The sequence below is a fragment of the Anguilla anguilla genome, chromosome 6, assembly GCF_013347855.1.
Source record: "Anguilla anguilla isolate fAngAng1 chromosome 6, fAngAng1.pri, whole genome shotgun sequence".
NCBI classification, from domain to species: Eukaryota; Metazoa; Chordata; class Actinopteri; order Anguilliformes; family Anguillidae; genus Anguilla; species Anguilla anguilla.
In genome coordinates, this window is record NC_049206.1 from 61,867,999 (window position 1) to 61,892,915 (window position 24,917).

Sequence of the window (24,917 nt, forward strand, 5' to 3'; positions counted from 1 at the left end):
TGAAAGAGCTGAAAGGGAATCAGTTGAAGAAGATGAAAGAGCTGAAAGGGAATCAGTTGAAGAAGATGGAAGAGATGAAGATGTAGCTGAAGCTGACAAGAGAGAAATGGCAGAAGTCAAAGTGGCTGAAGATCAAGAAGCAGCTGAAGAAGAAGCATTAGTTGAAGCTGAAAAAAGGGGGGCAGTTGAAGAAGAGGGAACAGATGATGAACAAGAAGAGACTGAAGAAGCTGAAATAACTGAAGAGGAACCAGCTGAAAAAGAACCAGCTGAAGGAGATGCAGTCAAAGAAGATGAAACAGCCAAAGAAGGAGAAAGAGCTGAAGCTGAAGAAGATGAAATGGCTGAAGGTGATGCAGCTGAAGCTGACAAAGATGAAAAGACAGAAGTAGGTAAAACAGTTGCCGCTGCTGGAGAAGAAACAGTTGAAGCTAAATACGAGCAAACTGCCGATGAAGGAAATGTAGACGATGCTAGAAAGAGAGAAACAGATGACCAAGGTGAAAATGAAGCAGAAGAGTCAAAATATGAGGATACAGAAGATCCTGATGAAGAGGCAGAAGCAGATGAGGAAGAGGAAGAAGAGAGTTTGGAAAATGCAGGTGAGGAAACTGAGGAAGGGTTCCAAGAGCAGATAGAGAATGATGAAGAAGATGTGGATGAGGAAATTGAAGCAGTGCCAGATGCAGGAAACTTTGAATGTCAAGAGATCACCAAAATAAGAAACGATGGTGACACTGCTGCCAGAGAAGAGGAGGAAGATGAGACAGTCAATGATGATGAAATAGCTGGAAATCAGTGTGCTGATGAGCAGGCTCAAATAGCCGGAGACACTGAAGCAGATGAGGAGACCATAAGGTTACGGCACGGGAACACCAATGCACTTAAAGACGATGCAGAAACAACTGATGTGGCAGCCAAAGAAAGTGCTGAGGCAGAAGCTGCAGAGGCTGATCTGGAGGACTCTGAGATGGAGATGCATAGTAAGTCTCCTTGTGCAGAATCTGAAAGTACAGAAGAAGGTGCTTCTACAATGATGAAAGATGAAGTAGGCAGCAACACGTCAGCGGAGGACAATTCTGAGGCAGAAGCTGCAGAGAATAAACAAAAGGATGGTGAGCAGCAAGCTGTGGAGCAGGAGGTAGCTGAGGAGCAGAGGGAATCTGAGGAGCAGGAGGAAGCTGAGGAGCAGGGGGAAGCTGAGGAACAGGAGGAAGTTGAGGAGCAGGAGGTAGCTGAGGAGCAGGAGGAAGCTGAGGAACAGGAGGAAGCTGAGGAGCAGATAGAAGTTGAGGAGCAGGAGGTAGCTGAGGAGCAGGGGGAAGCTGAGGAGCAGGAGGAAGCTGAGGAGCAGATAGAAGTTAAGGAGCAGGAAGAAGCTGAGGAGCAGGGGGAAGCTGAGGAGCAAGAGGAAGCTGAGGAGCAGGGGGAAGCTGAGGAGCAGGGGGAAGCTGAGGAGCAGGTAGATGTTGAGGAGCAGGGGGAAGCTGAGGAGCAGGTAGATGTTGAGGAGCAGGAGGAAGCTGAGGAGCAGGGGGAAGTTGAGGAGCAGGGGGAAGCTGAGGAGCAGGTAGATGTTGAGGAGCAGGAGGAAGCTGAGGAGCAGGGGGAAGTTGAGGAGCAGGGGGAAGCTGAAGAGCAAGAGGAAGTTGAAGAGAAGGGGGAAGCTGAGGAGCAGGTAGAAGTTGAGGAACAGGAGGAAGCTGAGGAGCAGATAGAAGTTGAGGAGCAGGAGGTAGCTGAGGAGCAGGGGGAAGCTGAGGAGCAGGAGGAAGCTGAGGAGCAGATAGAAGTTGAGGAGCAGGAAGAAGCTGAGGAGCAAGAGGAAGCTGAGGAGCAGGGGGAAGCTGAGGAGCAAGAGGACGTTGAAGAGCAGGAGGAAACTGAGGAGCAGGGGGAAGCTGAGGAGCAGGTAGAAGTTGAGGAGCAGGGTGAAGCTGAGGAGCAGGTAGATGTTGAGGAGCAGGAGGAAGCTGAGGAGCAGGGGGAAGTTGAGGAGCAGGGGGAAGCTGAAGAGCAAGAGGAAGTTGAAGAGAAAGGGGAAGGTGAGGAGCAGGTAGAAGTTGAGGAGCAGGGGGAAGCTGAGGAGCAGGAGGTAGCTGGGGAGCAAGAGGAAGTTGAAGAGCAGGAGGAAGCTGAGGAGCAAGAGGAAGTTGAAGAGCAGGAGGAGGCTGAGGAGCAAGAGGAAGCTGAGGAGCAGGGGGAAGTTGAAGAACAGGAGGAATCTGAGGAGCAGGAGGAAGCTGAGGAGCAGGGGGAAGCTGAAGAGCAAGAGGAAGTTGAAGAGAAGGCGGAAGATGAGGAGCAGGTAGAAGTTGAGGAGCAGGGGGAAGCTGAGGAGCAGGAGGTAGCTGAGGAGCAGGAGGAAGCTAAGGAGCGAGGGGAAGCTGAGGAGCAGGTGGTAGCTGAGGAGCAGGGGGAAGTTGAGGAGCAGGAGGTAGCTGAGGAGCAGGAGGAAGATGAGGGGCAGGGGGAAGCTGAAGAACAGGAGGAATCTGAGGAGCAGGAGGAAGCTGAGGAGCAGGGGGAAGCTGAAGAGCAAGAGGAAGTTGAAGAGAAGGGGGAAGCTGAGGAGCAGGTAGAAGTTGAGGAGCAGGGGGAAGCTGAGGAGCAGGAGGTAGCTGAGGAGCAGGAGGAAGCTAAGGAGCGAGGGGAAGCTGAGGAGCAGGAGGAAGTTGAGGAGCAGGAGGTAGCTGAGGAGCAGGAGGAAGATGAGGAGCAGCCGGAGGCTGTGGTAGAGACTGCAGAGAAGGCCTTCCCTGCTGAGGCTGACGGCCAAGAAGAGACTCACAGCGCGAGCAGAGGAGCCCCCGAGGAGGATGGTGCTGTGGAGCACACAAACACCTTGATTACCAGGTCACCTGCTGCATCCTGGCCAGGGTCACCTGGAGAATCCATGAGTAGAATGAGCCCCCAGGAGACCACCGGGAGCTCCGGACTCAAAGCCAAACAGATGTATCCCACGTCCACTGAGGAGGACAGTGAAGACGCAGACCAGCACGTGCTGTCGCCCAGCAAGAAGTCGCTGGAAAAAAACCGCAAATTAAGGAAGCAAAATGAGAGTGACATTGACCAAGATGATTTTGACTTCTAATTTCCGTCTTGGAAATCACAGCAGTAACTAAATCGTAGAGCACTTTATTATTTCAGTAAGGTTACTGTGAGTGTGCTGTGGGGCAGCTCACACAGGGACCTGTCACAGATATAAGCAAAAGGGAATCATGTTAACTTGAAAACACAGTACTGTAAGCTAATTATTTTTTTGTATATTGAAGCCAGAAAAATATGTACATTCTCTGGCAGTTAAATGTGTATTTTATATATTTATTTTCAGAGAACAATGTATTATACCTTAAAGTAGGATGTATTGATAAATAAGTTGATCTTGCAGTGTAATTATTTTAAATGTATTCCTCTCCGTTAAAGCCTCAGCTGCATTATTTATTATTTTACCAAGAAAAACTGCAGAAATATGGATACAAACATTTTGCAGTAGTAACATGTATATGTATTGTAAGAATAAAATGTGTATCACTTTTGTGATTACATATATAAAAATATAAAAATATATTTATTAGAAATTGAGGGCATTATATGTAATTATGATCCTTTGCAATGTACTATATATACATTGATGATTACATCAGAAAGAAACTTTAGCCCTCAAACTGCTATTAGATATTTAATGGGACTATTTCATTTTCTCTATGTGAGAAGGAATTAACTTTGAAGGTGCTTTCTGCAGCAATGTATTGGTCATGTTAAAGATAACACATTAATGTTGTTTCTTAGCCTTGCCACTAACATCAATTCAGTGGTGATATATATATATATATATATATATATATATATATATATATATATAATTTTTTTATTTTCACATTTACTTGTAACACTGCTTGGCAGTGTAATGACATTCTAACTGGCATCGAGTTATTAGGCAAGATGGGAAACAGTGATCTCGGTATTTGAGTGTACTTTGCTCCGCGTTAAGCCACAGCTATCAGCAGTAGTTCTGTGGCATCACACTGTTTCCTCTTGTGATGAACCTAAGCTTCATTGTAGCAGCCATGTACCGAAACACGCTGGACTTGGAGCAAAAGATTGGACAAAATATTTTCTGCACACTCTTGAAAAACACATTAGAATCCTTTAAATGTATGAAAGAGGAATGCCTTAGGTGCTCATAGCATGGATCTGAATATAGAAAATGTGAATATTTTCTCTTAATTAATATCTATTTTACCTAAGACAGGAAATGATCCAAAATGGTGTATATATTCATCGGTGGCTACAAACTTTTGAGTCATATGGAATAAATGGAATGCTTTTATTCTGGGAACAAAACAACAATTCACTAGTAAATTTGTAATCACTACTTGATATCAGGTAATCTTGGGTCAGTTTTATTGCTGCTTTTGACCAGTCTTGGCTGTAGTGGGTTTGCTTTTCTGTCCTGAAAAACTGCACCTACGTATTTAATTACATCTGTATCACCTGAAAAGTATTTGACACATCAGCGTTTTAGCTATGAGATTAATGTATTAATGGAATTTATGAAGGAATGTGCATTAAAACTTAAACAATACTAACTGGTTATTTTAGTTGTCATCATATTGAAACAATAACTACATGTGGTCCTGTAATTCTCCAATAGAGCTTAGAAAATTAGTGCTGCATTCACTGGACAATGCTATGACCCTAACCCTAACTCAGGTCCACACATCACCCTGGCATGACCCTAACCCAAACACTCATCACCCTGGCATGACCCTAACCCAAACACTCATCACCCTGGCATGGCCCTAACCCAAACACTCATCACACTGGCATGACCCTAACCCAAACACTCATCACACTGGCATGACCCTAACCCAAACACTCATCACACTGGCATAACCCTAACTCAGATCCACACATCACTCTGGCATGGCCCTAACCCAAACACACATCACCCTGGCATGACCCTAACCCAATCACACATCACCCTGGCATGACCCTAACCCAAACACTCATCACCCTGGCATGGCCCTAACCCAAACACTCATCACACTGGCATGACCCTAACCCAAACACTCATCACACTGGCATGACCCTAACCCAAACACTCATCACACTGGCATAACCCTAACTCAGATCCACACATCACACTGGCATGGCCCTAACCCTGGCATGGGAACAGGGGATGGCACTGTGCCAGGAACTCAGCTTCAGCAGCTTGTAGAAGGTCCTGCATTAAACTGCTTTTCCAGCACTAACCATGTAAAGGGCTACTGCTGCCTGTTACTATAAGATAGATTGGACTGCGTTTTCATAACACCTTTCATGGATTTACTAGCAGGAAGTAATCCCGTAAAGCTCCCCACATATGAGAACATGAGGTCATCCAATGGTGATAGCAGACCGGCTGAAGTGTACCCAGCAGTGTGTTGGGCCTGGTCTTCAACACCCCAAGTGTCTGCATCTCGTGTGAGTATAATTCATGCATCAATATTAACACTGCTAAATTGACCTGTTACTAATTTCCACCTGTGTGTTTAATTTTGAACTTTAAAATCCCAGATCCTCACTGACTCAGATTCTCACTGAATCAGATCCTCGCTGAGTCAGATCCTCACTGAATCAAATCCTCACTGAATCAGATCCTCACTGACTCAGATTCTCACTGAGTCAGATCCTCACTGAATCAAATTCTCACTGACTCAGATCCTCACTGAGTCAGATCCTCACTGAATTAGATCCTCACTGAATCAGATCCTCACTGAATCAGATCCTCGCTGAATCAAATCCTCACTGATTCAGATCCACGCTGACTCAGATCCTCACTGAATCAGATCCTCACTGAATCAGATCCTCACTGAGTCTCCTTGTGGTGCAGCTGGATGAGTTAAGCATCTCAGGTCTCCAGTTCTTTATCCAAACTGTGTTAAATCACCCGGTTATAGTGAGCAGTCACAGGACCCAAATAATTATATAACACTGAACTTTGTCACCTTTTCTTTAAAAAAATAAGCTAATATTATTTGAAAGAGAAGTGACTGTGAAGCCACTAATAGATCATACTGCACTGCCATGACAACATAAATAATGCTTCCCAAAATATTGAGGTTGAAAATCAGCAAACTATTAATAACAGTCCATGCCTCATATATCAATGTGAAGCCTTCTAGTTAGGAGTCAATTCCCAGTTATTCTGACACCTGAAGGGCTTTTTGTTCTGCTCTTTCACTGGGTGCATTTTAACAGTCTGACTGGGTTCAATGAACAGGAGGAAAACCCAAGGACCTACGGTGACAACTGCAATCACTCAGGGCTGCCTGGAGTGAATCTACTAATGCAATGCAGCATTTATGTTGACCGATTTTTATTCTAAAACAACAAAAATGCAATTCCATTAATAGCTGGTCGGGTGGTTCATTTCAGTGCCACAGGAAAAAACCGTGATGAATAATTGGGTTCATTTTCACTATCCAGACAAAACCACCAGACTTCCTCACTAAAGAAAAACAACAAACAAAACAAATCAAGAGGCAAGTGTTTGTGTGGTGAGTAAGTATTAGAAATCCGTGGTCAGCTTTAATTAAGACACACCTCTGACATGGCGGACCTGTGGTTAGGCGGAGAGGACGGCGCTGGGAGTGGGGGGGGGGGGGCAGGCGGAGAGGACCCCGCCCGGGGGGAGGGGGGGGGTGACGGGGGTGGGGGGAGGGCTCAGTGGGCGCGGGGAGCCCGGAGAGGCCCTTACTCTGGGCTGATAAATGGAGCAGTGCACGGGGCTGCTGCTTGCAGAGGGGACCTGGCATAAATAATTGGTGTCACTTCAATCGACCGAGTGCCAAACAGCTGACAAAACACTACATAATACCGGAGGTCCCCATGCATCCCAGCATGCACCTGGACTTCCTTCTTCTGGGACATGGGCCAGAAAGAGTCAGGACTGATCACTCTTGTGAAACATACTGCAGGAGAGAGCAACTGGCTGTGCGTAACAGTCTGTATATTTCATATTATCTCATATTAGATATGTGTGTATGTATGGGACTATTGCATATGAGTAAATATGTAGAGAAATACTTTTGCACTATATGTGTGAGTATATGTCATAATGGATTGTCTAAATCAAAGCACTTGCAGAATGGGTGGAATCAGGCTGGGGAGCATGCTGGGGCGGGGGGGCTTGTTTGGGGTGGGGGGGGGCATCTGGAAAGGGGGATAAATACACGGAAATGCTGCAGGATACAGCTGGCAGCGGGGGGCTTATCTATTTGTGCACCCCAATGCTGAGAAATGTGCAGCGCTATTGTGAAGCGCGACGTAAGGGCCTTCCCGCTGTTTATCTCATACATTCACCAGCCACAGCTGCAGACACACACTCCTGGCAGCGCTCCTGCAGCGCTCCTCTCCCATGCTCCAGACGCAAAAACACACAGCACAGATGCCAGCCAAGAGAATGGTACTTTGACTGGGGAACTTACACACCAACAGGCTCACACACACACACGCACACTTACATGCGCACACACACTCGTACAGACGCATACATGCACACACACTCGCACGCACGCACGCACACACACACACTCATAAAACCCAAACCTGTAAACCCAACTCCTGCCCTACACCCCAAACCTCTACACCCATCTCCTGCCCTACACCCCAAACCTCTACACCCAACTCCTGCCCTACACCCCAAACCTCTACACCCATCTCCTGCCCTACACCCCAAACCTCTACACCCAACTCCTGCCCTACACCCCAAACCTCTACACCCATCTCCTGCCCCATACCCCAAACCTCTACACCAAACTCCTGCGTAGCCCCAAACTGTGAGTCCTCTCTAGGGAACTCCTCTGTGTGCTACAGTAGATATTTATGAATTATACAGTGATGAGTAATGCAGACATTAATAATAATGATAATCCCCACACAGAAGCGGGACAATGCTGTATGTGTGTTAATACTTCCTCAGTACCTCACCTGCAACAGACCCTAATTCACATGATTTATTAAAATCAGATCAAATTTTTTGCAATGAAATTAGCAGATTATTATCCCCACACACATGCTAACTCATAGTGTCATAAAAACGTGTTTATGCACACGTACAGATTTTTACACAAACATGCCACATGCACACACAGACTCACATGTGCACAAATTATCAGAAAAATACACACTCACACACTCATTACACATGCACTAATTAACGCACATGCTCTCTCACACACAACCCCAACACTCGCACACAGGCATTTTCTCACAGACACTATCCCAGACGTGCACACATCCTTGTTCGTATGCATACACACAGCCCTCCACACTGACTTACACACACACACACACACACACAGCCCTCCACACTCACTTACACACACACACACACACACACAGCCCTCCACACTCACTTGCACACACAATTTCTTTTTAAATAAAAAAAATTAAAAATAAAGTAATAATAATAATAATAATAATTATTATTATTATTTATTATTATAGTCTGACTTAGTTAAATATATATAATTAAATGTAATGGCAGCAGCAGTAATTTCTGAAATATAACTGCACGGAACATTGAAAACAGAAAATGTGTGAAAATCTGCTCGGACACTAGTGTTCTACTGCCCTCTGTTGGTCATATCTATAACAGAAAAAGGGCTGTCAAAAGAATAAAGTGGTATTGCAAGAAATAAGGCCTTTGCCACGCAATAAATCCGGATTAGACGGTCAGATATCAGCACAAGCACAGTCACTCATAGTTATGAATTCTGTATGGAGTGTGTGGGAGGGGAGCAGTTTAACCAAAAGTTATTTCCATATACTCCACAGAGAGCCGTTCCTGTTCTGACTGAGACCGAGTTGGGGTGGGGGTGATGACTCTCCACCAGATACAGAATGTTTTGCAACATCTGAATATTTTACACCAACTGACTCTGCTGACTTCCTCCACCACAGTATAGACCCCTCCAGGAGGTAAACAGATTCCTGCATTTATGATCCAAATCCAGGTAGAAGTCAGTCCCAGTACCTTTATTTATATGAGTTTTCCCTGCAAACACAACAGGAAAGAAGACCAGAATACTACGTTCACTTTTCTAAACACAATCCTGATAGAACATCTTAGTAAAACGTTGTTTGAATCAATGAAATCGCAACGGGCCAAGTCCAACAGGAGCCGCTCCTGATTCGCCTCTTGAATCGTTTCCGCGTGAAGCGCCAATTGAGCTCAGTGCATACGTATCATCTGCAAGTCTCGTGGGTTTCTCTTCCACAATGGTGAACCATCTTCTGCTCAAAGATAAGGTAAAACAATACCGCCTAAAATAACGTTTATTTCCCTGTGTGACGTATGCGGAAATGTAATTAAGTCAGCTAGTAACATCGCTTGCTAATTTCGGCTGGTTAGCTAGCTGAATAACCACAGCGCATCGCCAACACAACACACACACACACACACACTAACAGCTGAGCTTTAGGACCTCTCCATACAGGGCTTTACAGCGCGTGTCATTTAATCTATTATGTGCATTTCAACTGAACTGAAATTGAGACTGGAGTGCAGGTGCGTGTTCCTCAGCTAACAAGTTCAGTTAGCCTAGTTAAAGGAAATGTATTGCAGGAATTATGCAAAAAGTAATGCTTTATCTTGCCAATAAACCTAAATAAAAATGTCAGAAATCCATCAAACTATGGCCCCCATCTCCTAAATGCCAGTTTACCAACTGTGACTCTCCACCAGGGGGCAACATATCTTACACGTGTGCTGACCCTCTGTCCACACCCCAGTTCCTCCAGGAAGGAAGGCACCCACATAATGCCGAATTAAAATGAATACGCAGCTATAACTAATGATTCAGCCTTCTAAATATTTAAAATAAAGAATGTTTAGTTTTATGCATAATGCATTGGCAGGAATTGTATTATGTGTTTGGATAAGCATTATATAGTTAAACTGTGTGCAGGTTCGTATGAGTTGCTGCCATTATATAGTGTTTTATATACAGTGTTTTACATATGGTGTTGATGCAGCATGTTCAGTGGCTGTGCTTTACTTTTAAAGAAAGTGAAGTAAAACAAAGAAACTCATACATCTGTCTAATTATACACTAATGTATTCTCATCTTCTGCCTTTAGACAGGTCTGGAGGGAGGAGGAGGAGGAGGAGGAGAGAGAGAGAGAGAGCGAGAGAGAGTGAGAGAGAGAGAGAGAGAGAGAGCGAGAGAGAGCGAGAGAGAGAGAGAGAGGACACCCGCCCGGAACTGCAAAGCCAACAGAAGTTTTGTGTACATGAATTGTTGACTGCTTCAGTTGGACTCATTCTTTATCACTGGTGGCAGGTATGTCTGTATATGTACATTATATGATTTCTATATATAAGCACATATCTGGCAAACAGCGTCAGAACTAAAACATTTCTGAAATGTGTATATAAAACCGCTTCCTTACAGAATATATAAACTATTAGAAACTGAAGTACCATGTACATATTTTGTGTTTGAGTAATTAACTGTTGAAATGAAACTTTTAAATGGCTGTTGTTTTGCTTTTATATGGTTGACTTGAATGAAAGCAGTAGCGTTTGCTGCTTTTTCTACGTTAGGCAGCTCAGCTGGACTGTGTGAAATCTTTAGACAGCTCAGCTGGACAGTGTAATCTTTAGGCAGCTCAGCTGGACTGTGTGAAATCTTTAGACAGCTCAGCTGGACAGTGAAATCTTTAGGCAGCTCAGCTGGGCTGTGTAATCTTTAGACAGCTCAGCTGGACTGTGTAATCTTTAAGCAGCTCAGCTGGACTGTGTGAAATCTTTAGGCAGCTCAGCTGGACTGTGTAAAATGTGAAATAGCAGTTTTTGTTGTCTGAAAGATTAGGCAGTGGGAGGTGGTCTGGATGTGAGAAAGGACTGACAGGCAGGTCACACTGCAATAGTTTATTCTTTTATTATTTATTTTCAATTTGCTAAAACTTCTTATTATTTGTCCTTATTTTACCGCTGAAAGTCTTACTGAAGAACATCTGCATTTTCGAAGCTCTTCTCTATAGACTAATCCCCATAGTCTTCATGGGTCCCTAATAGACTAACCCCACAGTCTTCATGAGTCCCTGAACAGGGATTCCCCCAGAAAAGTTGTTAGGCCCGGTGGCAAGTATCTTTTGACGGGGCCGGCGGCCCGGCGCGGGCCAGTGGCCAAGTGTCTTTTTTGACGGGGGCTCTGTGCGGGCCAGCGACAGACTGATGGCAGCATTAAGGTAGGGCCCTATAGTTTCTGTGATAACAGAATCACGGATGGAATCGTGGAATTGAGAATTTAAAAGAGCTATAACACAGATTCCATAGGGCCCTACATTAAGTCAATGCTAAAAGCTGACTGGAGATTGAAAATTTGACTACGTAATGTGAATGTTATTATAAATAAGTCTAAATGACTTATTTATAACAACATTCACATTACATAGTCATATTCAACACACATTTAAAAAATCAACAACTGTTTACAGTATAGCAGAGTCCTACAAAGAATCTGACAACAATGTACAGTCTTGGAATGCTGTGTTTTCAACAACAACAAAATAAATTAAATTAAATAAATAATATCAAGTTTTTGCACTCTACAAAAAACTCGTATTCAAGTCCTGATTGGCTACTGAATCTTACAACAAGCCTTGTGTATGCTGGGCACATTTAAACATTTAAAAAACTGTCTAAATAAATTCAAAATAAATTATAAACTCAAAAATGCCATCTAACCTGTGCTCATTCAAATGACAAAATCTGCGTATTCCAGATCATTGCCATGAACATTTTCGGAGTGTGTACGTTTATCCAGTTTTTAATATGCTGATGTCGATTGAAATGTGCACAATTTTTGCGACGCAAACAAAATTTTATTCTCGTCTAAACTAATTGAGGAGAACTGTCTCTATCATATTTAGTAATATGTCATTTCTAATCAAGTACAATAATTAAAAACAAGTTGACACCAATAATACCGTTAATCAGTTTAAGGGATTTTCTGCCTGCTCATTTTTCAGCTCAGCACCCGTCACTAGGGCAACCAGTGGTTTTCTTTCACTTTAAAAACAAGACCAGGTCAAAACCTAGTATATGGTTTTGAGGACTGCCCCGCTATTGCGGTCCAGCCAAAAATAACTAGCACTTTGCTGTAAGTGGTGGGTACAGACTATTTGACAATTAGGACGTTGGCTCTTCTCCATTGCTCTTAATGGTCTAAAAGACAATACAAATAATTTTAAATCCACGCCCCACTGTAACTGTAGTTTAAAACACATCTTAAAAAAATATTTTTAAAAAAAATAAAAATCCCTGATGCTTAGGCCCGGTGGGGGGTCAACTTAGGCCCGGCGGGCTGCCAGACTTGCAATACCCTGGCGGAAACCGTGCCTAATAGACTAATCCCCAAAGGCATGAAAATGCCATTTTGCAGGGAGGATTATGACTGGAGAGGGGTTGGAAGCAGAATGGGGTTTGCTGGGCCTGGCAGCTTTGTGAGATAAAAGCAGCACTATCTCTGCCTCATATGATGGAAGTGTGCAACTTGCTTGAGGTAAAACAGGAATTTTCCGCCTGAAAAGTGAGAACACTGATTTTTGTTGATGTACTTTTTTCCACATGTGAGTGAATACTGGGCCTTACTGCTGTACAGTAGCCAGGGCTGTTCTGTGTGGAGGGGGGGGGGGGGGCAGGTACAGGTAGGTTGGGCTGTTCTGTGTGGAGGGGGGGGGGCAGGTACAGGTAGGTTGGGCTGTTCTGTGTGGAGGGGGGGGGCAGGTACAGGTAAGTTAGGCTGTTCTGGTTGGGGGGGCAGGTACAGGTAGGTTTGGCTGTTCTGGTTGGGGGGGCAGGTACAGATAGGTTGGGCTGTTCTGGTTGGAGGCGGAGGGGGGGGGCTGGTACAGGTTAGTTATGGATGGCTGCCTGACTTTCAGATGCTGCATATGCCCAGGTTGTGAGCATGCTCAGTGTGCCCTGTGTGTTGAAGAGAGGAACCAGCCAGTGAAGCAAAATGAAATCACCTCACCTGAGTGACAAAAAATAATTGGTGAGAGCACACACACACACACACACACATACACACACACAGCCCCCCATACACACGCACACTCCCTCCCACACACACACATTCTCCCACACACACACACACACACTAACCGCCCCCCCCCCCCCCCCCCCCCCGTACACACCTACACACACATATTCACCTACAAACAGTCAATATTTTTCAGCTTTAAAAAAGTACAGGAAAATAATGTTTCTGTTATTAAAAATGTTGAGAGCCCTTTTTAAATGGGGGTAATGTTTGTGCTGAAGAGAGTGGGACTGGACTGGGGACCGGACCCTGACTGCTGCTGGTGCTCAGGATGGGCTGTACCTGCAGCAAACGAAACCAGGCCAGCGGTTCGAGTCCTCCCTCCCTGCACAGTGAGAGCCTGCAGCTAACCAAACACACCCCAGGACCAGCACTTCCTGTAAGTGCTCTCAGATCAGACAAGCCACAGGAAATACCTACTTCATCAGATCAGGCCGTAGGAAACTTCATTTCTCTTCACTGATTCCAGTTTGAATTTGCCCAGAGCAAGTGACTGAGTGAATCTAGGCGTGTGTGAGTGACTGACTAACTGACTGACTGAGTGAATCTAGGCGTGAGTGAGTGAGTGAGTGAGTGTGTGTGTGAGAGTGACTGACTGACTGACTGAATCGAGGCGTGAGTAAGTGAGTCAGTCAGTCAGTCAGTCAGTGCTCTTTTTGTAGCACGTTATGTCAATAGTGTGCACAAACCTGGTTCCTCCATTTGTTTAATTTATTTGTTTTTTGCAGATATTGAAGGTTCTGAGCATTCCTCAGCTGTGAATAATAACTAATAAAGCTGGGTCTGATGCTTCTGTGGCTAAATCATTAGTTTGTGATTGTAAATGAAAGTGAAAGAAATTCATTTTGAAGACACCGGTTGCTTTTCTGATGCTGACAGTGTGTTTCAGTACTTTTGTGTCTCTTTTTCACACAGGTACCAGATCAGCCGCGAGCAGAAGCTTCTCATCTTGGTAATGCAGGTAAAGGTTTAAATACTTCTGTATTTAGTATTACCCATGTCTTTGAGTACATAGCTGTAAGTTTCTGAATGACATACGGTACAGTATGAGTGGAAATCTGAAGGTTAATGCTGTCGAATAGCAGCTGATCTGCATGGTGAGTCCTAGATTTCCAGGGAGATGTTCACCACCATATAAATGACTAATCACAAGATGCCGCGAATTGGCAGGGAACAGTCAAGCAGGCAGGAACCCTGGGAACCTGCTGTGGATCTGCCAGTGATCTGCGTTTAGTATTGATTGACAGTACTGCCATGGACAGCATTCTGATTATTAAAAATGCTCTGATGACATGATGATGGATGGTTTGTTTCAGAAAAAGATGTTGTCATCGCGCAGTGGGACTTCAAACCAATCAACAACGATGACCTGAAAATGAATAAAGGAGACAAACTGAAGATTATAGAGGAGTAAACCTAATCTCTTAATCACAGAGATGAGCCTAATCCCATCTCTTAATCACAGAGATGAGCCTAATCCCATCTCTTAATCACAGGCCTACGAGCCTAATCCCATCTCTTAATCACAGGTCTAAGAGCCTAATCTCATCTCCAAAGTCACAGACCTAAGAGCCTAATCCTAACTATCTATAATCCCAGATAACTCAGTCTACACATAACACACTCCATACATAACACAGTCCCCCTGCATGTTCCTGTGGACAACCCTAAGGGATAACCCTAAGGGGATAACTCTAAGGGATAACCCTAAGGGATAACCCAAAAGGGATAACCCTAAGGGGATAACTCTAAGGGATAACCCAAAAGGGATAACCCTAAGGGGATAACTCTAAGGGATAACCCAAAAGGGATAACCCTAAGGGGATAACCCTAAGGGGATAACTCTAAGGGATAACCCTAAGGGATAACCCAAAAGGGATAACCCTAAGGGGATAACTCTAAGGGATAACTCTAAGGGATAACCCAAAAGGGATAGCCCTAAGCCTTTGGCAGAGCGGTGATGGCCCCTGGTTTTCTCTGGTAGGAATGGTGCTTGGTGCTTGGCCCGCTCCCTGGTCTCTGGAGAAGAGGGTTATGTGCCGTCTTCATACGTGAGCACGCCAGGGTCACAGGAGGAGGAGGGGTGAGGATGCGAGAGAAACACAGGCTTTCACATGATTTACAAAAGTGACCCAACGTTAATACCACAGTGTGACAGCTTGTCTTTCTCATGCTCTCTCTCTCTTTCTCTCACTCTCGCTCTGTATCTCCCCCTCTCTCTCTTGCTCTGTATCTCTCTCTTTCTCTCTCTCTCTCTCTTTGTCTCTCCCCCCTCTCTCTCGTGCTCCCCTCCTCTCTCTCCCTCTCCGTCTTGCCCTCTCTTTCTCTCTCTGTCTCCCTCTCTCCCCTCCTCACTCTCCCTTTCTCTCTCTCCTTCTTTGCCCCTCTCTTTCTTTCTCTCCCTCCTCTCTCTCCCTCTCTTTCTCTATCTGCTGCAGGTGGTTATTTATAAATTTGAGCCGCAGGGACACAGAGCGCCTCCTGCTGGCACCAGGGAACAGTGTAGGATCTTTTCTGATCCGAGAGAGCGAGACAACCAAAGGTATTTATGACAAAGCTGTACATTCATAAAGTTATCAATACAATCAATATCAATACTGTAAACCATAAAATCAATATCAATGTCATCAATCATACAATCAATTTCAATACAATCATCCACACAATCAAGATCAATGTCATAAACCACACAATCAATATCAGTACCATCAGTTATCAATGGAACCATCAGTGTGATCATTCACATGCTGTTTAAATGTGATTTTCTCCCCACAGGGTAGCACACTTTCTATTGGCTGCTTTAAAGGACCCTTTTTCGTAATTGCATGTGTGTGATCGTATATAGTGGACCTCTAAGGGAAGACTGCAATGATCATCATATCAGTCATTTAGAAGCATATTAATGTACACAATTAGCATATTAATGTATTCAATTAGCATATGAATGTCCTCAAATGAGTGCTTCTGACAGAAGACCCTGTGGTAACATTAGACATATTGTACACAAATGTTAATATTAGCATGTGCACATTAGCACTAAAGCATTTCATTGCCATGATGGAATAGCATACTGAGCTAAAGATGAATTCATTACATTACATTACAGGCATTTAGCAGACGCTCTTATCCAGAGCGACTTACACAACTTTTTTTTACATAGCACTTTACATTGTATCCATTTATGCAGCTGGATATATATACTGAAGCAATGCAGGTTAAGTACCTTGCTCAAGGGTACAACGGCAGTGTCCTTACCCGGGAATCAAACCTGCGACCTTTCGGTTACAAGCGCAGTTCCTTACCCACTGTGCCACACTCCGTCCAATTCATTGAATTCATTGTTAATCCAACATTTCCCAGCTAACAGTGCAGTCAATATGGTGTAGACTTCAGCAAAATGTTACATGCTGCTGCAAAAACATCCCGATGGTGTTACTGCTTTGGATATTATTTTGGAAGATGTGTAAGTGCTGGCTCTATGTAACAGTGTCCATGGTTACCGGAGAGTCTGTTGGTTTCCAGGGGGGTTCTCTCTGTCCATCAGGGACTGTGGAGCTGCAGAACAGGGGGACGTTGTGAAACACTACAAAATCCGAGCCCTGGACCACGGTGGATACTACATTTCCCCGACCTCCACCTTCCCCTCTCTGCAGGAGCTGGTGCAGTATTATCAAAGTAAACACACCTGGGCTGGGGGTATATAGTGTTGGGGTGTACAAGGCTGTGCTGGGGTGTAAGTCACTGTTGGGGGTTAAGTTAATGCTGAGGTGTGTTGGGGTGTTTTGGGGCATGTTGGGGTGTATAACAGTGTTGGGGTGCAGGTGTGTGTTTTGCCTGTATAACAGTGTTGGGGTGCAGGTCAGTGTTGGGTTGTATAACAGTGTTGGGGTGCAGGTCAGTGTTGGGCTGTATAACAGTGTTGGGGTGCAGGTCAGTGTTGGGCTGTATAACAGTGTTGGGGTGCAGGTCAGAGTTGGGCTGTATAACAGTGTTGAGGTGCAGGTCAGTGTTAGGCTGTATAAAAGTGTTGGGGTGGAGGTCAGTGTTGGGCTATATAACAGTGTTGGGGTGCAGATCAGTGTTGGGCTGTATAACAGTGTTGGGGTGCAGGTCAGTGTTGGGCTGTATAACAGTGTTGGGGTGCAGGTCAGTGTTAGGCTGTATAACAGTGTTGGGGTGCAGGTCAGTGTTGGGCTGTATAACAGTGTTGGGGTGCAGGTCAGTGTTGGGCTGTGTAACAGTGTTGGGGTGCAGGTCAGTGTTGGGCTGTATAACAGTGTTGGGGTGCAGGTCAGTTTTGGGCCGTGTAACAGTGTTGGGGTGCAGGTCAGTGTTGGGCTGTATAACAGTGTTGGGGTGCAGGTCAGTGTTGGGCTGTATAACAGTGTTGGGGTGCAGGTCAGTGTTGGGCTGTATAACAGTGTTGGGGTGCAGGTCAGTGTTGGGCTGTATAACAGTGTTGGGGTGCAGGTCAGTGTTAGGCTGTATAAAAGTGTTGGGGTGCAGGTCAGTGTTGGGCAGTGTAACAGTGTTGGGGTGCAGGTCAATGTTGGGCTGTATAACAGTGTTGGGGTGCAGGTCAGTGTTGGGCTGTATAACAGTGTTGGGGTGCAGGTCAGTGTTGGGCTGTATAACAGTGTTGGGGTGCAGGTCAGTGTTGGGCTGTATAACAGTGTTGGGCTGTCCCCTGCAGGGACGGCAGATGGCCTGTGCCAGCGCTTGATGGCGCCGTGCCGCTCGGGGATGCCAGAGCGCTCGTGGGCGCTGGACGAGTGGGAGATTCCTCGGCACACGCTGCGCATGGTGCAGAAGCTGGGGGCAGGGCAGTTTGGCGAAGTGTGGATGGGTGAGAGAGAGGACCAGAGCCTGACCCACTCACCACTTCCGCCTGCAACACCGCCTGCCCCACCCACCACTCCCGCCTGCAACACGCCTGCCCCACCCACCACCCCACCCACCACTCCCGCCTGCAACACCGCCTGCCCCACCCACCACTCCCGCCTGCAACACAACCTGCCCCACCCACCACCCCACCCACCACTCCCGCCTGCAACACAACCTGCCCCACCCACCACTTCTGCCTGCAACACCGCCTGCCCCACCCACCACCCCACCCACCATTCCCGCCTGCAACACAACCTGCCCCACCCACCACTCCCGCCTGCAACACACCTGCCCCACCCACCACCCCACCCACCACTCCTGCCTGCAAGACAACCTGCCCCACCCACCACTTCCGCCTGCAACGCCGCCTGCCCCAACCACCACCCCACCCACCACTCCCGCCTACAACACAACCTGCCCCACCCACCACCCCCGCCTGCAACACACCTGCCCCCAATACACCTGCCCCACCCACCACTCCCGCCTGCAACACACCTGCCCCACCCACCCAGTGGGAACTGTCATAGTCATGAATGGAATAATGTGTTTTGATTGGCTGAAATGCTGGCTGATTGTCTGAAGGCACTAACGGCATGATGGTGGCGTTCATTACAGGCTATTATAAGAACAGCCAAAAGGTGGCGATAAAGATGCTGAAGGAGGGCAGTATGGAGCCGGAGGCTTTCCTGCAGGAGGCCAACCTGATGAAGCAGCTGTATCACGACCGTCTGGTGCGCCTGTACGCCGTCGTCACCCAGGAGCCCATACTCATCATCACTGAGTTCATGGCCAACGGTAAGCCCCGCCCCCTCAGCCACAACCCACTGCAGTGCCCCAGTAAAGCCCCACCCCTCAGCCCCGCCCCCTCAGCCACAACCCACTGCAGTGCCCCAGTAAAGCCCCGCCCCCTCAGCCACAACCCACTGCAGTACCCCAGTAAAGCCCCGCCCCCTCAGCCACAACCCACTGCAGTACCCCAGTAAAACCCCGCCCCCTCAGCCCCACCTCCTCAGCCACAACCCACTGCAGTGCCCCAGTAAAGCCCCGCCCCCTCAGCCACAACCCACTGCAGTACCCCAGTAAAGCCCCGCCCCCTCAGCCACAACCCACTGCAGTGCCCCAGTAAAGCCCCGCCCCCTCAGCCACAACCCACTGCAGTACCCCAGTAAAGCCCCGCCCCCTCAGCCACAACCCACTGCAGTGCCCCAGTAAAGCCCCGCCCCCTCAGCCACAACCCACTGCAGTGCCCCAGTAAAGCCCCGCCCCCTCAGCCACAACCCACTGCAGTACCCCAGTAAAGCCCCGCCCCCTCAGCCCCGCCCCCTCAGCCACAACCCACTGCAGTACCCCAGTAAAGCCCCGCCCCCTCAGCCACAACCCACTGCAGTACCCCAGTAAAGCCACACCTACACAGTACATATCCTGACATTAAATTTGCATATCCACTTTTACTGTGTGGCTAGTGAAGTGAGCCAATTATAAGATCATAAATTTCCCAGAAAATCTCTGTGATTGGTCAGATTCTGAAAGCGCACGACAGCTCCACCTACGCTGGGGTTCATGTGGTTTCACTTGGCCTGCAGGTGGTATCTGTAGAGCAGCCAAGTAATACTCGTATAACCCTGACCCTTACCCTGACATTTAACACTGACCCTTACCCTGACATTTAACACTGACATTTAACACTGACCCTTACCCTGACATTTAACACTGACCCTTACCCTGACATTTAACACTGACCCTTACCCTGACATTTAACACTGACCCTTGCCCTGACATTTAACACTGACATTTAACACTGACCCTTACCCTGACATTTAACACTGACCCTTACCCTGACATTTAACACTGACCCTTACCCTGACATTTAACACTGACCCTTACCCTGACATTTAACACTGACATTTAACACTGACCCTTACCCTGACATTTAACACTGACCCTTACCCTGACATTTAACACTGACCCTTACCCTGACATTTAACACTGACATTTAACACTGACCCTTACCCTGACATTTAACACTGACCCTTACCCTGACATTTAACACTGATATTTAACACTGGCAGGTGTTCAGTATGCTCGTGTTCTTGTTCCTCTCTTTTTTGCAGGAAGTCTGCTAGACTTTCTGAAAACAGACAGTGGAAAGAAGCTGAAGATTCCTAAGCTGATAGATATGTCAGCACAGGTCCGTGGGCCACGTATCCCCAGTCACTTTCATATCAAACAAATAATGTAATATGAACAATAATCCATAAACATGCTATAAAACCAACAAGTTTAACCAGTGATCCATAGACCCCTTTAAAAAGAATAAGGAAGAAACAAAAGAATGCAATCCCAAGCACTCAGTCCCATGATTGAGCTTGCACATTCTGCAGAGTATGGGGTAAATGCTGCTTTTAAAAAACAGTTTGCTATTGCTTACTTTTACTTTTTATTCACTTAGTTTTGCATTCTCATACAGGATGTACTGTGCATATATACAGGAGAACTGCTGCAGAGTGACTGGTGGAGCTCTATCTTTAGTAAAGTGTCTCACACGTAATCATTTATTAACATCCGGACAGGAAGTGATGCGTCTTTTCCACTCATCATGCCCCTGAGAAAGAGCTCATTTCCTGTTTTACCCACTTCACAGACCCTGAAACACCACAGCCCACCCAAACCCTCAGAGCTGTGAGCACTGTTTTCCTGCATGACTGTGATGTTGTGAACAGGCTGCAGCTCGTGTTCACCAGTCAGAAACAGACTCTAGAACGTTCTGTGAGCGGGGCTGGTTCAGCTCGTCTGGGTCCCTCTGGTCCTCTGCAGTGTGCAGGGTCTGCAGTCCCTCTCGCTCTGTCCGTCCTTCTCTTAGCACTGTCTCTGTTACACGTAAAAAAATGTAATATTTCATACACAAATATACGGAAATATAAAATACAAATGAGAACATCAAAAGCATAGATTTTTTTAAAATGTGCTAAATAAGTTAAATATTAGAAATGATTGGAGAGTGGAAATAAACTCACTGCAGTTTATGCACTGGCTTTTGTGAGTGCATTTGGCCCAGTTCAGACCTGCTCGCTGTAGTTTAGATGTTCATGTGTTCACAGGATAAATTATAGCCCTTATCTCTCTGTGTGGTAGATTGCGGAGGGCATGGCGTATATCGAGCGCAAAAAATACATCCACAGGGACCTGCGAGCCGCCAACATCCTGGTGTCTGAAACGCTGCACTGCAAGATCGCCGACTTCGGCCTGGCCAGGATCATTGAGTCCGAGTACACAGCACAGGAAGGTAAAAATGCAGTGCTACAGCTACAACACTCCAGTGCATACTGGGAAAGATACCGCCGCTCTATCGACTCCAACCTGCACTCATGATGAGTCTCTACTGATTGAGCCACTCTATGGTAAAAACACACAGTTAAAACATATACAGTAAAAAAACGTTATAGGACACATTAAACACACAGTACACACACACAATTAACACAGTCAGGAAATTACTTTGTTAGGGTTGGAGTGAAAGCCTACAGGACTGTAGATCTCCAGGAGCAGGGTTGGCCAGCCCTGCTCTAGCTGTTGAGTGAGGTGTTCTTTGTTAGGGTTGGAGTGAAAGCCTAGAGGATTGTAGATCTTCAGGAGCAGGGTTGGGCAGCCCAGCTCTAGCTGTTGAGTGAGGTGTTCTTTGTTAGGGTTGGAGTGAAAGCCTACAGGACTGTAGATCTCCAGGAACAGGGCCGGTTACCATTGGTGTATGACATGAGGCTGCCCAGCAACATGCCTGCCAGCTTTAATAAAAGGGATTATCTGCATCCTAGATTTAATTCAAATGTGCTTCTGAACACGCCTTCCCCATTGGCACAGGATTTTGGGTAATGTGGTTTCACTGGCACAGGATCCTCATTGGACCATTACTGAGGCCTTCAGGAGACGACAGAGCATGTTTAAATAAGTAAAGAGTCCACATTTTACTGCTCTGCTGTGCAACTGCTTTATATCTGGACCTGCAGGAGCCAAGTTTCCCATCAAATGGACAGCACCAGAGGCCATAAACTACGGCACCTTCAGCATCAAGTCCGATGTGTGGTCGTTTGGTGTTCTGCTCACAGAGATAATTACACACGGGAGAACACCTTATCCAGGTACTCTCTTTTTCTTACTGTAAATCTTAATTTAAGATGATGGCCAGTTACAGGGAACAGGAGGTATATTTTCAGTTTTTTTTAATCTGTAGAAAGTGCGACATTTTCTGTTTATTGTTTAATCCTTCCTCTGCAGTGTGTAGCTCTGGGGTGTGTAACTTTGGGGTGTGTGACTCTGCAGTGTGTAACTCTGGGGTGTGTAACTTTGGGGTGTGTGACTCTGCAGTGTATAACTCTGGGGTGTGTGACTCTGCAGTGTGTAGCTCTGGGGTGTGTAACTTTGGGGTGTGTGACTCTGCAGTGTGTAACTCTGGGGTGTGTAACTTTGGGGTGTGTGACTCTGCAGTGTATAACTCTGGGGTGTGTGACTCTGCAGTGTGTAACTCTGGGGTGTGTAACTCTGAAGTTGTGCTGTATGTGTTTTTTGGTTCAGACATGACCAACCCTGAGGTCATCAGAAACCTGGACCACAGCTACCGCATGCCGCGGCCGGAGAACTGTCCCGAGGCGCTGTATGACATCATGATGACATGCTGGCGGGAGCGGCCCGAAGATAGGCCTACGTTTGAGCACCTGCAAGACATCCTCAACGACTACTTCATCTCCACTGAAGGCCAATACGAAATGCAGTCCTGAAAGTGGGGCTGCCAACTGCTGTGGCATTAGCATCGCGGTAACAAGCACAATGGTGCACTGTACCGGACTGTACCAACAGTACTGGGCCGACTGTACCGGACTGTACCAACTGTACTGGGCCATACCGACTGTACCGGACTGTACCAACTGTGCTGGGCCGACTGTACTGGACTGTATCAACTGTACTGGGCCATACCGTCAGTACCTGACTGTATTAACTGTACCGGGCAGACTGTACTGGACTGTATCAACTGTACTGGGCCATACCGTCAGTACCTGACTGTATTAACTGTACCGGGCACACTGTACCGGACTGTATTAACTGTCCTGGGCCTACTGTACCGGACTGTATTAACTGTACCGGGCCGACTGTACCGGACTGTATTAACTGTACTGGGCCTACTATACCGGACTGTATTAACTGTACTGGGCCTACTGTACCGACTGCACTAGGCCGACTGTACCAGACTGTACCGACTGTACCAAACCGAATGTACAAGACTGCACTGGGCCGACTGTACCAGACTGGACCGACTTTACTGGACCGACTGTACCGGACTGTACTGGGCCGACTGTACCAGACTGTACCAACTGTACTGGGCCGACTGTGCCAGACTGGACCGACTTTACTGGATCGACTGTACCGGACTGTACTGGGCCGACTGTACCAGACTGTACCAACTGTACTGGGCCGACTGTACTGGACTGTACCAACTTTACTGGGCCGACTGTACTGGACTGTACCGACTGTACCAAGCCGACTGTACCAGACTATACTGGGCCGACTGTACTGACTGTACTGGGCCGACTGCAGCTCAGCTGAGGGAATGCAGAGCAACTGCGCAGTGACTGCATAGAATGACTGCGTAGAGTGACTATACAGAGTGACTGTCCAATAACTGCGCTAAGTGACTGTGTAGAGTGACTGCGCAGAGCGACTGCGTAGAGTGACTATGCAGAGTGACTGCGTAGTAACTGCGCTGAGTGACTGTGTAGAGTGACTGCGCAGAGCGACTGCGTAGAGTGACTATGCAGAGTGACTGCGTAGTAACTGCGCTGAGTGACTGTGTAGAGTGACTGCGCAGAGCGACTGCGTAGAGTGACTATGCAGAGTGACTGCGTAGTAACTGCTCTGAGTGACTGTGTAGAGTGACTGCGCAGAGCGACTGCGTAGAGTGACTATGCAGAGTGACTGTGTACAGTGACTGCGCTGAGTGACTGCGCAGAGTGACCGCGTAGAGTGACTGCGCAGAGAGTTTGTCTGCACTCTCCATGATGAGACAGTCTGTTTACCCATAAGCTGGAGAGCAGAGAGAGAGAGTGGTATTTTACTGATGATGTCATCCCCACTTACACTGTACTTACACTGTAATTCTGCAGAAACTACCAGAAAAATGAAACAAAGTTTGATATTGAAGTAACAAGATATTCTACACACTTAAGACCAACCTTGCCTTGTACAGACTTTTTTTTTAATAAGGGAAGATACTGTTTGTATTTTATTTCAGTGGACTAATTGTCTTGTCATACAATTTAATTTTTAAAAATTGAATTTCCATTTTATTGAAATTGTAGGATTTTGAAGGGATCAGAGAGAAATTGTATTCATAACAGTTACATTTGCATACAAGTTGCTCTGTGGTTTCAGTTGTGGTTATGCTTACTATGTTTAGCATGGACCTCTCTGAGAGCAAGCCCTGCTCATTCTGGGACCTGCTCACTCTGGGACCTGCTCATACAGGGACCTGCTCATACTGGGCCCTGCTCATTTTGGGCCCTGCTCACCCCGGGGCCTGCTCATTCTGGGCCCTGCTCATTCTGGGCCATGCTCTCGCCACTCTCAGTGTGCCCTGCACTTTGAGAAAAGGGCGCCACTGCCCCCTACAGGCTAAATACCTTCATTACTAACCAAGCCCAGCCTTGCGTAACTTCAGTAATAATTCTTATCCCATGTCAGATATGCACGTGAAAACATAACTCTTATACCAATATTCAGTGAAATACAAAAGTATTGGGACAGCAATACAATTTTGGCTCTGTACTCCAGCACATTGGTTTTGAAATTAAACAATGAATGTTAGGTCTTGGGTGAATGTTAGAAATGAATATTATTGGTGAGGCTGGGAGAGGTTAGGGGTGAGGCTGAGAGAGGTTAGGGGTG

The 24,917-nt window shown here is 46.5% G+C and overlaps 1 protein-coding gene across 1 annotated transcript; it reads left to right on the forward strand.

Annotated features, from left to right (window-relative positions):
* The first annotated feature begins 10,210 nt into the window (after positions 1-10,210).
* blk (BLK proto-oncogene, Src family tyrosine kinase) lies at positions 10,211-24,917 on the forward strand. Its single transcript, XM_035420709.1, has 14 exons — positions 10,211-10,334; positions 12,943-13,055; positions 13,325-13,482; positions 14,019-14,064; positions 14,420-14,513; positions 15,088-15,186; positions 15,542-15,645; positions 16,626-16,778; positions 17,797-17,949; positions 18,603-18,782; positions 20,099-20,175; positions 21,120-21,270; positions 21,989-22,120; positions 22,554-24,917. Exons 3-14 carry the CDS (start codon positions 13,375-13,377, stop codon positions 22,754-22,756), a joined length of 1,500 nt encoding a protein of 499 aa, XP_035276600.1. The 5' UTR covers positions 10,211-10,334; positions 12,943-13,055; positions 13,325-13,374; the 3' UTR covers positions 22,757-24,917.